At 50.2% G+C, this 15,620-nt stretch overlaps 2 protein-coding genes across 2 annotated transcripts; one reads left to right on the forward strand and one right to left on the reverse strand.

Annotated features, from left to right (window-relative positions):
* Positions 1-1,367: 1,367 nt before the first annotated feature.
* On the forward strand, positions 1,368-5,678 carry KD926_011438 (putative MFS monocarboxylate transporter; the record flags this gene model as incomplete). The annotated part of the gene is made up of 3 exons (XM_053103719.1): positions 1,368-2,749; positions 2,831-2,954; positions 3,669-5,678. 3 exons carry the CDS (start codon positions 1,368-1,370, stop codon positions 5,676-5,678), a joined length of 3,516 nt encoding a protein of 1,171 aa, XP_052952896.1.
* Positions 5,679-7,177: 1,499 nt separating this feature from the next.
* Positions 7,178-11,297, reverse strand: tcsC (putative two-component osmosensing histidine kinase (Bos1); the record flags this gene model as incomplete). Its single annotated transcript, XM_053103720.1, has 2 exons — positions 7,178-7,204; positions 7,260-11,297. 2 exons carry the CDS (start codon positions 11,295-11,297, stop codon positions 7,178-7,180), a joined length of 4,065 nt encoding a protein of 1,354 aa, XP_052952897.1.
* Positions 11,298-15,620: the final 4,323 nt, after the last annotated feature.

Raw genomic sequence — 15,620 nt, forward strand, 5'->3', positions numbered from 1 at the left:
CGAGAATGTAGGGTATGCATTCAACGAAGAAACTAAGCTAGGTTGTGAAGCTAGTCCCGATCGGGTAGTTAGGTCATCGGGTATCACGAAGGAAGGTCTTCGGAGGCTGGTCACAGTCCGTGATATGCAGGAAATATTTTCATTATAAGACTAGATTAGGCAAAGGTCGGCATGAGGAGGTGAGGTCATGTGATATTTACGATAATAGTATCGGCAACGATATTTGACGATACTACTGGCGATATTCGAAAATCATGGCTATATAGTATCGTGAACAGCCCTATATATGTGTAAGTAATTCATATTGCTCATGTACGACAAATAGTCTAAGTGAAGCTGCACCTTTGATTTCGTGGAGAAGCAAAACATGTTTGCGGAAGCAACGAGGGAGCAAACCCCGGGATCACATGACCTTCCCTCTCTTCGAAACCGAGGCTCGCACTGGTGCATCAAAGATCTGGACCGAATTCCTCTACCGTCCTTCCATCTTAAGTTTTATACCAGGTTTATGGAGGCACACTTTCTGGTCGCAAATCTTGGATTGAATGACCAAGACACGATGACCACTACACAGTACCCTCTGGTTCCAATCATAACTTTCTCCGATGACCCACTTGGCTGTTCCAGTACGGATATGAGGTATCCAGTCTAGCCTTGCTCCGCAATAATCCAGGTCCATCCCTTCAGGAGCTGACAACTTTACAGCTTCCACAGGGCTAAATCTGTCTTGATAATCCACTCGGCGTTTCTGGATTCTTCATCAGGCCCGTGTGGTTATGGGCTTAATGTTCGCTTTGTCTGGAGCCGTCTAAGTACTTACCATGAGCGGCTTCTCCATGGACCTTCCCTATACTGTCTAGTGCTACCACGTCGTTCCTTTGCTGCGGGGGCTGATCGGAGATTCCTACCAGTTACTCCGACGTCTCCGATGAATTGTGAGCGCCGAAGAAAAAAGAAAAACGCCATCAACCATCTCCGTTGCCAATGCTCAATTTTCGGTCTTCTCACCAATAGGAATTATTCCCTCGGGGCAAACCCACTTCCCAAACGAGAGAGCAAAAAACCCACCTGCTTTATAAGGCTCGAGGCCAACTCCGTAACCCATAAGATCTGCCGGTCCATCCTTTCGTCGGGTACTTGTGCTTGTGCCTCCAGACTTTGTTCTTGAGAATACTGCTCTCCGCAACCTTGTGGGCTTATTCGCACTCGCCTCGTATTTGCAGCGCCTTTGGTGTTTCCCGTTCTCGCTTGTTCAATATTTCCCCCCTCAAACCCCGGGACGAGAATAAAAGCGGAGCCGTGTTAAACAGGCGTGGGAAAGGACGAAGGTCAACCGTGGTCCACTTTCGCCCTCTGTCTATACTGACATGTCCGCAAACATCAGGCCTTTTGGCAGCCCAAATACAGACAGAATAGAACAACAGCATCCTAGCGATTTACTTCCTCATGCCGCTGATCATAGCACGCAACATCCTCCATCGTCAGAGAAGCAGTTGCCTGATCCATCATATTCTGCTTATGATGCTAGCGATGCCGAAAAACAAGTGCATTCCCATACACATACCAGCTCCTATCAGCCACCAGATACGCAGGTGAATACCGAAAATGACCTCGACAGGCAGTCATCCGAAGATCTTCCCTCACACCGCTCTGTACATGGCACTTCTATAAGCCGTGTAACTACCGATGCCGATGGGAATACTTACCCTGAAGGCGGACTGGAGGCTTGGCTGGTAGTCTTTGGCAGCTGGATGGGCCTTTTCGCTTCTCTTGGTTTGGTCAACACCATTGGGACGTTCCAGGCATACCTCGAGAGTCATCAACTGGAAGAGTATAGCTCTGGCAAAATCGGTTGGATATTTGGCATGTACGCATTTCTGACTTTTTTCTGTGGAGTCCAAATCGGACCTATATTCGATGCCAAAGGCCCTCGGTTTCTTGTTTTCGCAGGCTCGGTATTAGTCGTGGTCATGATGGTTGCCCTGGGTTTTTGCACTCAGTACTGGCATTTCATGCTCGTCATTGGCGTTGCCGGTGGATTAGGAGCTTCTCTCATCTTCACTCCGGCAATTTCTGCCATTGGTCATTACTTCAATGAGAAACGTGGTGTTGCCACTGGCCTTGCCGCAACCGGTGGTTCTGTTGGGGGAATTGTATTCCCACTTACTCTTGAACAATTATTTCCAAGGATCGGTTGGGCATGGGCAACCCGTGTTGTTGCCTTGATCTGCTTGGTCTTGGTAATTGTATCGTGTCTTTTGGTCAAGTCCCGACTTCCGAAGAAACCCGCTTCGAAAGAGAACGTTCTTCCTGACTTTACCATATTTCGGGAACCCAAATTCGCCCTTACAACGGCTGCTATCTTCTTCGTGGAGTGGGGTCTTTTCGTTCCGATTAGTTACATTTCTTCTTATGCTTTGGCCCATGGCGTGTCTAACCGACTATCATATCAGATGGTGGCCATTCTGAATGCAGGATCGTTTTTCGGAAGATGGATTCCAGGCTTTGTTGCTGACTATCTGGGGCGCTTCAATACCCTCATAGCGACAGTAGCCCTCTGTGTGGTTTGCAATGCTTGTCTTTGGCTTCCTGCTGGAAACAGCGTTCCGGTGATGATCGTATACAGTGTCATTTTTGGCTTCGGCAGCGGCAGCAATATCAGTCTCACTCCAGTTTGCATTTCACAGCTTTGCAAAATTGAAAATTATGGCAGATATTATGCCACGTCATACACAGTTGTGAGTTTTGGGTAAGTCCGAGAAACCTTTCCTCTTTTATCCTTCTCAACATTCATCATCAGTCCAGACCCATCTAACCATCATGTGCATAGAACTCTCACTGGCATTCCAATTGCAGGCGAAATACTTTCGCGTTGCAACGGGGAATACTGGGGCCTTATTGTCTTCACGACTTGCTGCTATACTGCCGGCCTTGCTTGTTGCATCGCAGTGAAGGTAATTCATGTTGGCTGGCGCCATCCTTTGGCACTTTACTGATGCCTCTCGAACCTTTTACCACTTGCATTCTCGACCAATGCTCAAGTACGAAACGCATAAAGCAAACAATTCTGAAAACTACAAAAGAAAATACATAACAAAATACACATCACCACGAAACATGAAATCTCATAACTAGCGTCACAGCTTCACACAAAACTATTTTACCCTTCCCCAAAAAATGCAGTCTTTCCAGCTTCTGGGTTTTTTTTTTTTTTTTTTTTTTTTTTGATTCTTGTCCAATTCCCCCCAAAAGTTTGCCATTTTCCATTTTCCATTTTCCATTTTCCCGTTTTTCAAGTCGGAATGTCACCTTGCACCATGATAATGACTCGGAAGTGTCCTCCGGCATGATACCCTGCTGGCAGGGCAGGTCTGGAACGTACATGGATCGGATTTCCGTCAGTGTGAATCCTCTTTTGGCGTCATAATTACCGGATTCCGACGAACTCCCATAGGGCAGCATCCATTTCCACGCAGGACACGCAATACACGCATCTAATGACATACAACGCCCATCATGTTCCAGAAAACTGCAATACATATCTCACTACACTAATATATCCCCTCTTTGCCACCTCCTGATTCTCTTTACACTCATCTTCCTGCACCTGATCCGACCCGATTTACCTTAGGATCAATCGTCAATCAATATCACAACCATTCGAACAGCGGAAACCAAGTCAAAGATACATGCCTCCCTCGACGAAGGCCTTTATCCTAGCTGCCGCTTCATGGGGTCTCATCATCCGTGATGCGGCAGCTGTCCCTGCGTCCGTCGGCCAGCCTCCCCCTGACGGAATGGTTCCCTCGAACCGTCCTCCAGAGGCGACCCCGGCTCCGTCTAAGCCAAGCGAGGTCCCGCTTCCTCCTGGGGTGTCGACCCCGCCGGGGCCCGAGGTCTCTCGCAGTCATCCGCCTACAATCAAGATGACTCCTGCTGCTTCCTCTTGCCCCGGTCAGTCTACGGTTACGGTTACTATCTGCCGTACGAAGTGCCCGAGCAGTAGCTCGTCTTCCGTGCCTCCAAAGCCTACTACAACTTCACCCGGTGGTGGTGGTCCTGGCGGCGGCGGTACTGGCGGAAGTGGTGGCCCTGGCGGAGGTGGTGGCCCTGGCGGAGGTGGTGGTGGCCCTGGCGGTGGTGGTGGTGGCCCTGGCGGTGGTGGCCCTGGCGGTGGTGGCCCTGGCGGAGGTGGTGGTGGCCCTGGCGGTGGTGGCCCTGGCGGTGGCCCCGGTGGTGGTGGCCCTGGCGGAGGTGGTGGCCCTGGCGGAGGTGGTGGCCCTGGCGGAGGTGGTGGCCCTGGCGGAGGTGGTGGCCCCGGTGGTGGTGGTCCTGGTGGAGGCGGCGGCGGAGGAGGTGGTGGTGGAGGTGGAGGTGGAGGAGGAGGAGCAGGCGGCGGTGGTGGTAGTTCCGGAGGTGGTGGTAACCCTGGCGGCGGCGGAGGTCCCGGAGGAGGTGGTGGTGGAGTTCCAACTCCATGCCCAACTGGCAGTCCCGGAGGAGGAGGCCCTGGAGGCGGCGGTGGTACTGGAGGTGGTGGTGGCCCCGGAGGAGGCGGTCCTAGCGGCGGTGGCTCTGGAGGTGGCGGTCCTGGCGGCGGTGGTTCTAGCGGTGGTGGCTCTGGAGGAGGAGGCACTGGAGGTGGCGGCCGTCCTGGAGGCGGCGGTGGCCCCGGAGGAGGTGGTGGTACTGGCGGAGGCGGTCCTGGAGGCGGTGGTGGTGGTTCTAGTGCCAGTCCCTGTCCTACGGGAGGAGGCAGAGGACCAGGAGGTGGTGGTTCCGGCGGAGGCGGACCAGGTGGTGGAGGATCAGGTGGTGGAGGGTCAGGAGGCGGAGGCCCTGGCGGAGCGGGACCCAGCGGCAGCGGAGGCCCCCATCCCGGCGGCGGAGGCGGCAGCTCACCCTGCCCATCCTGCCCACCGCCATGCCCCAGCAATACGCCCGGCAGACCAGTCCAGAAGCCAGGGCACGGCTCCGGCGGAGTCGTCAGCATCATGCAAACGCCCGGACCTTCACCCTCCGCGGCTGCTTCTCGTGGGCCCTCCTTCGCAACCGTCTCCATCCAAATCCCCTCCTCCAGCTCCCGACTCTCGAACATACCCATCCCCACACCAGCACCAACCCCAACCCCATCTCCAACACCCACACCGGCCGAAGAAGAATCCGACTCCGAATCCTCAGAAGACGAAGAAGTGGAGGTCCAAGAAACACCCACCCGCAATAAAAAGAGAGAGAAGAGAGCACCAAGAGCACCAAGAGCAAAGAGAAATGAAACCGCCGACTCCGACTCGGATTCCGATTCCGACTCCGATTTCGGGGACAAGAGACGAGATTATCTTCGTGCGCTGCGATTCAAGCTCCACAAGGATAAGGGCAAGGGCAAGGACAAGGACAAGGGCAAGGACAAGGGCGAGGACAAGGGCGAGGACGAGGACGAGGGTGAGGAGAAATCCCAGTCGTTTGTCTACCGTCGCAAGGGCAAGGACAAAGGCGGGGACGAGGACGCCGGCGAGGACGAGGGCGAGGGTGAGGGTGAGGAGAAATCTCAGTCATTTGTCTATCGTCGCAAGGGCAAGGACAAAGGCGGGGACGAGGACGCCGGCGAGGACGAGGGCGAGGGTGAGGATGAGGAGAAATCTCAATCGTTTGTCTACCGTCGTGGTGGATGGTGGGTTTGATTTTGATTTTGATTTCTCTGGGAGGGAGTGGGATCGACTTGATTGATTGGTTCGTTGGTCACGATCGTTTATTTGCATGAATGTCTAATAGGATAGGGGAGGATGAGAAAGGAAAGCAAAGGGCAAAAGGAAAGTGGACAATGGAGATAGATATGAATGAGGTGGGTGGGGAAGAATCAAGAGAACGAGAACGAGAGGGACGTTGCGTGACATTTTTTTCACATCCTTTATCTTTCGGTTGCTTACGTCTATGTCTTGTCCATTCTACTTCATCTATCCTATTCCATCGTGAAAGGATAGAGGAGAACGAAGGGATTGAAACCTGAACCCTAATTAATTTGAATGTTAATAAATAATGAGAATGGAAATTGAGAATGGAAATTGAGAATTGACAATTAAGAATTGACTCAGGCATGGAACTAACTACGACTGGATCATGATTCAAATTCAAAAAGTAAACCCCCAAGCCGGTCAGAAACAAGCTACGAGGAGTTTGATCGAAAGTCTTTGCATTTTCACCGACGCAACGACGGTCAAGTTGTCCGTTACCGGTAGGAGAGAAAGTCTGGTTCATACATGCCAAAGATAAACGTTTGGACGGAATACAAGGCAAGAAAAGAAGTCGGTGGGTGATGGGGAGCGTCCAGACTCTCCAAACAAACAAGTTCCATCTGCTAGTGTAAAAATAAAGAAAAGGAAAATAGAAGAAAAATATGGTAAAGAGGAATATAAGAGATTAAATACAATACATACCCCGACGCAGGACATGGGTGCTCAAAAGGGGAAGGGGGAAAAAGGTTCTGTTAGATGAGAAAAGTAGAAAACAAGAAAGATATCCGGGCGAAAGAAAAAAAAGAAAAAGAAAAAACGTTGCAACAAATGCAAGAAGAGTATTCTTCCATCGATGAGGGGGATACTGGCTCCTCCGCAAATTGACATAGTTCGCCCATATTTGTTTCCATCCCATACCGCAGGTTTATTTGGAAGAGCCCTCAATGGTTTCCATGCGCCAAACACCCTACACCAGAAAACAGCTGGCGTATCAAAGAACATCCGAAAAAAGATCAAGGAAATGACAATATAATACGATCAGACAAGAAAGATAAAATCGAGGCCATCGTTTGAATTGTCGACATAATACCAGCGACAAACACATGCATGGTTTTGACCAAAAGACATCAGAGGGGGAGGGATGAGGTAGAGAGAGAAATAGAATCCAGAGGACAAAGAAGAGATAGCGAGAGGCAGAGGTCAAAAGGAGGTTTTTAGAGGAATCAAGAATCAAGAGAAAAGGTGTTTCCCCGAAAGAAGAAGAGAACGATAACCATGTGAATCGAAGAGAATCCAAACAGGTAAATAATCAAAGGCACCAGGAGGTCGCCATGCAAAAGAACAGTTCTTACAAGGCGCGCAAATGAGAAAAGGGTATAAAGTTGCATCGAAGTCACTCGAAACTTGAAAAGGAAATAGCGAACGCATGCATGTCTTTTGAAAACGTCTCACGAGCTGTTGGATCGCAACAGTGCCTATATACTGGGTTAGAATGTTTCAAGAAGTTTTCGAGCACCATCCAGAATTTACCCTTTCCACGGCAAGTTCGTCGGCTTTCTCGGTAGTGGGACTCGCAAGACTGCTTCGATTCACGGCGCTGGTTGCAGTCATTGACCTAGGTTCCACGGTAGGGCGCGGGCTTTTGCTGTTATCGGAGCTCGTGTGATGAACGGGATGCATTTCGCCACTGCTCGAAATTCGCGACTCCTTGCTCTTCTCTAATAATGACCCGCCCAGAGTGGCGCATTTGAGAATCGTCTGCATCATTTGGTTCTGCTTCAATGGTTTTGATAGATATTCGTCCATCTGGGCCTGGATGCACTTTTCTCGATCGCCTAACATAGCATGTGCTGTGAGTGCAATGATGGGCGTTCGGCTCGATCCTGACTCCCTCTCATATTCTCGAATCTTGCCGGTGGCTTCAAAACCACCCATGACGGGCATCTGAACGTCCATCAAAATCACATCATATCGACGTTGCTTAACGGCTTCGACGGCTTCCAGACCGTTACTGACGACCGAAACGTTGTGGTTGTGTTTTTCTAGGATCTTCACCGCCAGTTTCTGGTTGACATCGTTGTCTTCTGCAAGTAGGATGTCAAATGATCGAGAATGGTCGGTGGTGATTGGCGTCGAGCGTCCTTCGAGTGCCGGAAGCATGCCATTACCGAGGTCAATGGGCTGGCACGGCGTGGTCATGTAGGAGCTGATTCCGAGATCCAAAGCAGACTTCAAGCTCACACAAACCAACGGGCAGACTAGGACGATGGGAACGTATTTAAAATCATCAAATGTCCGAAGCAGCCGTGCTGTGCCCACGGAGTCCACGATGATCACGTCGTATGCGTGGCCAGATTCCTTGCCTGACGGATCTTGAATCTCGGGCGGAGGGACATGGTCCTCGTTCCGTACGACCAACGGCTCCAGATCGATCTGCTTGAGCATCTTCATGACATTCTCAGCCTGACCGCCGTTCTCTCCCTTGTCGATGAAGAGAACACGATGGTTTTTGTACGGCATTAGCTGGGATGCGATGACACTCAGGGACTGGTCGGCAAGTTTCACCACACAAGTGAAGTGGAAGGTACTGCCATGTCCATACTCGGAAGTCACCCAAACATCACCACCCATCAAGTTCACCAAACGTTTGGAAATGGACAGACCCAAACCGGTTCCACCGAACCTCCGCGTGGTCGAGCCGTCGGCTTGCTGGAAGGTGTCGAAGATGAGATCGAGTTTATCCTCCTCAATACCGATACCTGTATCCGAAACGGAGAATTCAAAGGCATATTCATTCGCTGCGCACTGCTCTCGGTCCGACTTGCAGATCGTGAGCTTGACTTCTCCGTGCTCGGTAAACTTGATGGCGTTGCCGACCAGGTTGAGGATGATCTGGCGAAGACGGAAAGGATCACCAATGACATAGTCCGGTACAGTGTTGTCGACCTGGTAGGTCAAGCTAAGGAACTTTTCATTTGCCTTCACTGCCAAGGTCTTCAGCGCGTTGAAGACAGTACCCCTGACCGTGAACGGGATGCTTTCGATGACCATCCGGTTGGCCTCGATCTTCGAAATATCAAGGATGTCGTCGATGATGGTTAATAAACTGTTGGCAAGGTTGTGCACCACGTTCAACATCTCCCGAGTGTAGGGCTTCAGGTCGTCCGTGTCCAATGTCAACTGTGTCATGCCAATGATACCGTTCATAGGCGTCCGGATTTCGTGACTCATGTTGGCCAGGAATTCGGATTTGGTGCGATTGGCCAACTCGGCGGCCTCCCTGGCAGCAGTGTTTCGTTGAATACTGTCTCGGAGGTTCGACACCATTTTATTGATCTTCCGTTTCAACTCGTCCATCTCTCCGGATGCGTTGACGGTAATCAGCTTCGTGAAATCGCCGTCCGTTGCCGCGTCAGTAATTTCACCGAACGCTCGCACCTGAGACGTCAAGTTCTCGGCCATCGTGTTGACGTCCTCCGTGATCTCCTTCCATGTTCCGGCGATACCTTCGACGTTCGCTTGACCACCCATCTTGCCGTCGACTCCGACATCACGGGCGACCTTCTTGAGTTCGGTCGCAAACTTCGCGAGTCGGTCCACCATGTGATTGATCGTGACCTTGAGGGTCAAGATCTCTCCCTGGGCGTGGACCTCAATCTTTTTGCTTAGATCACCCTTGGCAATAGCTTGCGTCACATCCGAGATACTTCGGACCTGAGAGGTCAAATTCTGGGCCATAGTGTTGACGTTATCGGTCAAATCCTTCCATTTGCCCTCCACGTTGTCAACCTTGGCCTGGCCACCTAGCGTACCGTCTGTTCCGACCTCACGAGCGACCTTGCTAACTTCGAAGGCGAACGTATTTAGTCGGTCCACCATGCCGTTGATCGTACTCTTCAAATCCAGTATTTCGCCTTGGACATTGGCGGTGACCTTCTTGGTCAGATCACCCTTCGCGACCGCGGTGGTGACATCGGCAATTTCTCTGACCTGGGTGGTGAGATTGTTGGCCATCCGGTTGACATTCTCGGTCAAGTCCTTCCAGGTGCCTTCCACGTCGTTCACCGTCGCTTGGCCACCGAGAACACCATCCGTGCCGACCTCCTTGGCAATTTTCGTCACCTCTTGAGCGAACTGACGCAGTTGGTCCACCATGGAATTGATGATATTCTTCAGCTCCGCGATTTCTCCCTTGCAGTTGGCCTGGACTTTCTGGGTAAGGTCACCCTTGGCCACGGCCTTGGTGACCGTGGCAATATCTCGCACTTGTGTTGTTAAATTATTCGCCATAGCGTTGACATTGACTGTGAGTTCGTTCCACATTCCTTGAACACCTTCGATCTGAGCCTGTCCACCCAAAACACCTTCCGTACCGACATCACGGGCCACACGAGTAACCTCTGTCGCAAATGTCCGAAGTTGATCCACCATGGTATTAATGGTCTGCTGAAGTTCCAAGATTTCACCCTGGGCTCGACTTTCGATCTTCTGACTCAGGTCTCCGTGGGCGACGGCGGTAGTGACGGCAGCAATTTCACGCACTTGGTCCGTGAGATTCTTGGCCATGATGTTGACGTTTTCCGTAAGTTCCTTCCAGATACCGTGTACACCAGTGATCTGAGCTTGGCCGCCAAGAATACCCTCCGTACCGACTTCTCGCGCTACTCGAGACACCTCGCTACCGAAAACCTGTAGCTGGTCCATCATGGTATTGATTGTCCGTTTGAAAGTGGCGATTTCCGGGTCCATCTCCAGGGGGTGGATTTGCACCTTCATCGACAAGTCACCGTTGGCTACTTGCGTGATGATGCCGCCGATTTCCCGTAAGGCCTTCTGGAAAGCTTCGTTGGCTTGCTGGTGTTTGCGCAGTTCTCGCTCCAGCAGAACGACATCTTCGTTCTCGACTTTGGTCAGAGCCCGGCGGGTCTGCTCCTCCTGTTGTTGCAGCTCATCACGGACTTGGGCGATGATATCCTTCTGGAAACTGATTTCCTCCGCCTGTTTCTGGACATGGTTCCGTAGGTAGCTGATGTCCTCTTCACGCACCAATCGGGTCCTCGACTCCGAGTCTTCCTCGTCATCGGATTCCTCGTATTCAATCTCCACATCACGGTCTCGGGTTCCGGGGGCCGGTCGCCTTGTTGGTTGGGGTGGTAGTGGTGGTTGTTGCTGATGAGAATTTTGCTGCTGTAAGATGCAAGAGTTAGAACCTTTCCGGGACGACGAGCGAGAAAGACCAAACGACCACAGGAAATCAGGCTCCTTCCCATTTTGGTCGAGGGAAGACACAGATATTTCAGGAAAAACTCCAGGGGGTGTCTGGTGACTGACAGATTGGAATTCCAGATGATGAACCCGACGGATTAACGCCTCCAACTCATTCTCAAAGGCGGCCTTGGCTGGACTAGGGTCTCCTGGTAGTTTGGATGGTTTCGTGTCGTAGCCATTTGCGGAAGGTTGGGGGAACTGGAAGTCGAACGGGGGAGAGGAACCGGAGCGAGGGGTATCTCTGGCAAGACTTTGTAGGATGGCAGCAGCGGCCGCGAGCGTTTCGTCCGCGCCAGCCATTGTGCCCTAGGACGACTCAATCAAAAACGGACATAAGTATGGATGTCGCAAAGCTTTTGGTGTGTTGTGCGGTTTGCTTTTTTTGTTTGTTTCCTTTCTCTTTCTCTGAGATCTCTTCTCGATTCGGGCGGTCCTCCTCACGTCTAAAGTTTCGTCTAGAAGATCACGAAAATGAGAAATGTATCCGAGAAGTCAAAGAAAAATTTGAACAATTCAACGGGCGATCAACAACAGAGAACAGATCAAGGATGGAAAAAAACTTGAAGAAAGAAAAGGGTTGAGAAAACAAGATAAGAGCTGATCAAATCAGATGAGTGAAGATGAATTTTAATCCGAGGGGAAGACCGTCTATCGAGGTGCGACCAAACTCAAAATGTCTAAGCAACAAAGGGGTGGGCAGAAGATGGGGAGAAGGGGAACAAGTGGACGAAGGAGGGTGGACAAAACAGAAAAGGGAATAGATGACAAGATGACAAAAGAAAATGAAAAATGAAAAATAAAATAAAATAAAATAAAATGGATAAATTCGAAGAGAATTAAAGACGGTAGTCAGATGACTGAAGGAGGGACCAAGAGGAACTGGGGGAAGAAGGAACAACAGAATTTCCAAGGGGACATACAGCGAAAAAAGCAACAGGCGTCAAGGGGAGACAGGGAAGGGAAAAAAACAGGGCGTTGAAAATTAAACGACGGATGCGAGAAAATAGTTGACGATGGATGCACCTACCTAACAGGAAGCCGTGTGTTACTGACACGAATGATCGGGCGAGTCTGCTAAAACGACATGGGGGTTGTCTTGTGGAGAGCCAGAAAGGTCGAAAAGGGCCAGGATTCCGGTGGATTTGTGGGCAGTCGGGTCGGGAAATAGGACTTAAGTGGTGTGAATGATAGAGATAGAGCGAGGTTCGATGATAGATGGAGGTCAAGTAAAGTAGGTTGGGGGACAAGACCGGGACTGGGACCCCGAAACACAAGATAGAGACGAAACAACGAAACAACCACGGACGGGCAAAAAAGAAGGGGAGAGGGAGAGAGTTCGGGCGGGGAGGGAAAAAGCGAGGTTCGTTAAGGGAACTCTGGAAGGGTGGATGAAAATACTGAAAGGGGCAGGAAACGCCTGGGATTGGACGACCGCCGATTGATCGGGTTTAAGTCGGTGGGGATGCGAACCTCGATCAGTCAGCGGGTTCTGTCTTGTCTGTCTTGTACAAGTGTGGGTTGTTGGAGGTGAGAGAGGAGCAGACAGAGCAAGAAGACGGGGCGAGGGAGGGAAAGAGAGAGAGCGAGAGTGAGATGGGAGGCCAAGATGATAGGAAAACCAATCTCAAGGGAACCAAAATGGGTCGAAAATCAGGTTCCAGAGATGAAGAGGAAAATAATAATCATAATAATAATAATAATAATAATAATACCAAATGCTAAGATAATAAGGGAATAAGGGAATAAAAATCAATAATACTATTGACGGGGGAGGGGTTAGTGAGTTTGCGAGCAGTTGCCTTGGGTCTTGTCTGGTCTCGGTCTGTCTGCTGGCTTTTTTTTCCTTTTTTCTTTTCTTTTCTTTTCTTTTTTTTATTTTTTTATTTTTTTATTTTTACTCGTTGGTCGGGTACAGAGACTCGAACAGAACCATCAAACCCTACGAAGTACGCGAATAATCTCTGTCGGTGAACATTACGAAGTAAATGATAATCACAACACAAGTCAGAAGTGATTCAGCTGGATGGACTGTGAAGCCCAGCAAATTGAATCCGTCACCCAGCCTGTCTGAATCAGTTCCAACAGGGTATTGGATGTTTTTCCTGCGTACCAGGCTATATCCACGAGGATTATTACCAACCGCTACTGGGGTACTTCCAGGTCCTTGAACTCCGTAGACAGATGTCATCTCAAAAGAAAACGAAGAAGAAAAAGCAAAAAAAGGAAAGGATGATCATCATGTAAAAGATGCAAAAATAAGGCTCTACGATGTATATCTTCCTATCTACATAGAAGGTAGAACCCCGGCCCAAAGAATATTCCTTCTGCCATTCTAGCCAGATTCCCAATCCAAACCATGAACTCGGTTGCAGCATCCTGTGCATTGCAATCCCTGCTTCCTGCCCAGGATTTTAGCCTTTTTTCTTTTTCTTTATTCTACGCCCGGCAATTCCTCCAGTTCTGACGGTGAGAGAAGGAAAGCACCAGTCAACGGGTACAGTGAGACAGTCCCTCCTGCGCTGGGGTCCCTCTCGGAAGAGGAGCCCTTTCATCCCATTCTCTCCCTCATCAATGGTATATCGAGGTGGAGATGAACCTCACGCCCGGCGTACGGAAGAAGTATAGGCACGCTCGGAGAGCCCCATCCATCACGTCCTAAGATCCATGGTCGGAGAAAGCAACGTTCAATCATAAGTCATAAGTCATGAGCTCTCCGCGACGAAAAATAATTATAGCAGCAAGTGGAGGAATCCGTCGTGAATAGTCCAGTGCGTGTCTCAGTCCAGCCCTTTCCTCAACCTTGGTTGGTGGTAATGCGTGGGCAGAACAGGGCCGCGGTGCGTGGGGGTAAGCAGCCCCGGAAGAAAGAGACCGCAGATGCCGAATTATAGCCACAGCTGCCACGGGGGAGTATAAACTTCTCTCTTCGGAGTGCACGGGGCACCCTTGTAATCTGGTATTACTGGTCCATCGTCGCTGTAGGATTCTTTACATCTTACAAGTTCCTGAATCAAGATCCTCTTGGCTGAGGACCTGGTATTGAAACGATAATTGATCGACTGGGTTAAGAGCTTAAAGGATCAGGGGAATTGTTCGTTATTGCTCATTAATTTTTTTTTTTATCTTTTGCTCTCTCCCCTGCCAGCAGTCAAACTCTTCACTGACATGATGACACTCCCAGCTGTTTGTGCGCGAGTGGGTTGTGTGTTGATCCCATGTTTCATACACATCCTATGATGATTGGGACAGCGGTGATCTCCTCCAATACTAGTGGCGATCTTATGTCCGTGGCTCCAGCTGGTAGAGTTGGCCCCGTTCATTACCTATCACACTTTCAGCGCTAGGCTATCTACTCTCTAGCTGGTTCAAGAAAGGGGAAAACGGTTAGCGGGTGGGAAAGAACGTGGGCAATAAATGGCGAGAGCAAGAGGTGGAATGAGGAAAATTGCAGAGAAAGAAAGGGACAAAGAGTCATAATTACAGGCCAAAGTAAAAAGAAAAAAATAAAATAGTATAAATAAAATAGAATGAGATTAAAGCAATTCACCGTCAGGAGACATGGCTTGGGAAGGCAGAAGTTCAACGAGAGATCAACCCTACCGGCCCCGTCCAGCGTGCTCAACTTTAGGTGGGACCCGATAGAGAGGTAGGGTGTGATGGGCGGTTCGGAGGCTGATCAACCATTTTCCCCCGTAAGCCTTCAAAGCTCTGATACATGGAACACACAAGGTAAGACCCCTTACGGCGATACGGAAGCTGTGTATTTACTACCTATCTAGGCTTGGGATTTGGAATCAGCTTGACGAACTCCTTTTACTCCGTACATCCCGTCCGCGTGGCTGATCTCGCGGGTTCTCTGGATAACTACGGGGTGCCGATGGGGAGGTCCCAAACAAAAGGTTCTTCGGTTGGATTCCACCCACCGTTTCTGGTAGGATTGTAGTCGATGGCTCCGTTAGGGACTCCGTAGATAGGCATTACCGGTGGGGGATACCAGTGGTAAACCGTAGGTAACAGTAGCACCCAGCGTACGGAAGGTATGTAACTAAGGTAAATGTTAATAATATTACAGCCTTCTTTAGTCCAGACCTAACGGTCGCGTGCGGTGTCCTCAGCAAACCAATAAAACCCGGCGTTTTAGGGTAGACTCCACCGAACGATTCCTCTTCGGGGGAACAACCCTCCATCCAGGTTTAAAAGGCGGTTGAGGCGCATGGAGAGAGAGAGCGTTGATTTATCTCGCAGGATGGCCCGCGTACCACCTTTCATGTTTCCGAACTGCCTGGCGACCTTCTCATTTTCTCATATGCGCCCCTCCGGCTCCTAATTCGCCATGTAAAATTGATTTATCCCTAACTTGGTCTGTTGTGTAAGGAGCTAACCTTAGTAGATCAGGTAGACCGGCACAAACGTATCGGGACTTGTACGGAGTACGCATATGCCATTGCCAACTGGAGTATGTCCACGAGATTATACGGAGGAGCTCAGGCTCTTTTATGTTATTCTCGGACCATCAGGAGATGTACTCACTTCCTTGGCATAGAGTCGCCGGATCTCTGGTGCTGACTCTGTCATTCCGCCTGTTCGCATAGTTAGATCCGGGGCATAAACTAATTTAGTTAA

Source organism: Aspergillus affinis (genome assembly GCF_023601865.1).
Source record: "Aspergillus affinis strain CMG 70 chromosome Unknown NODE_96_length_144280_cov_85_325291, whole genome shotgun sequence".
Lineage (NCBI taxonomy): Eukaryota > Fungi > Ascomycota > Eurotiomycetes > Eurotiales > Aspergillaceae > Aspergillus > Aspergillus affinis.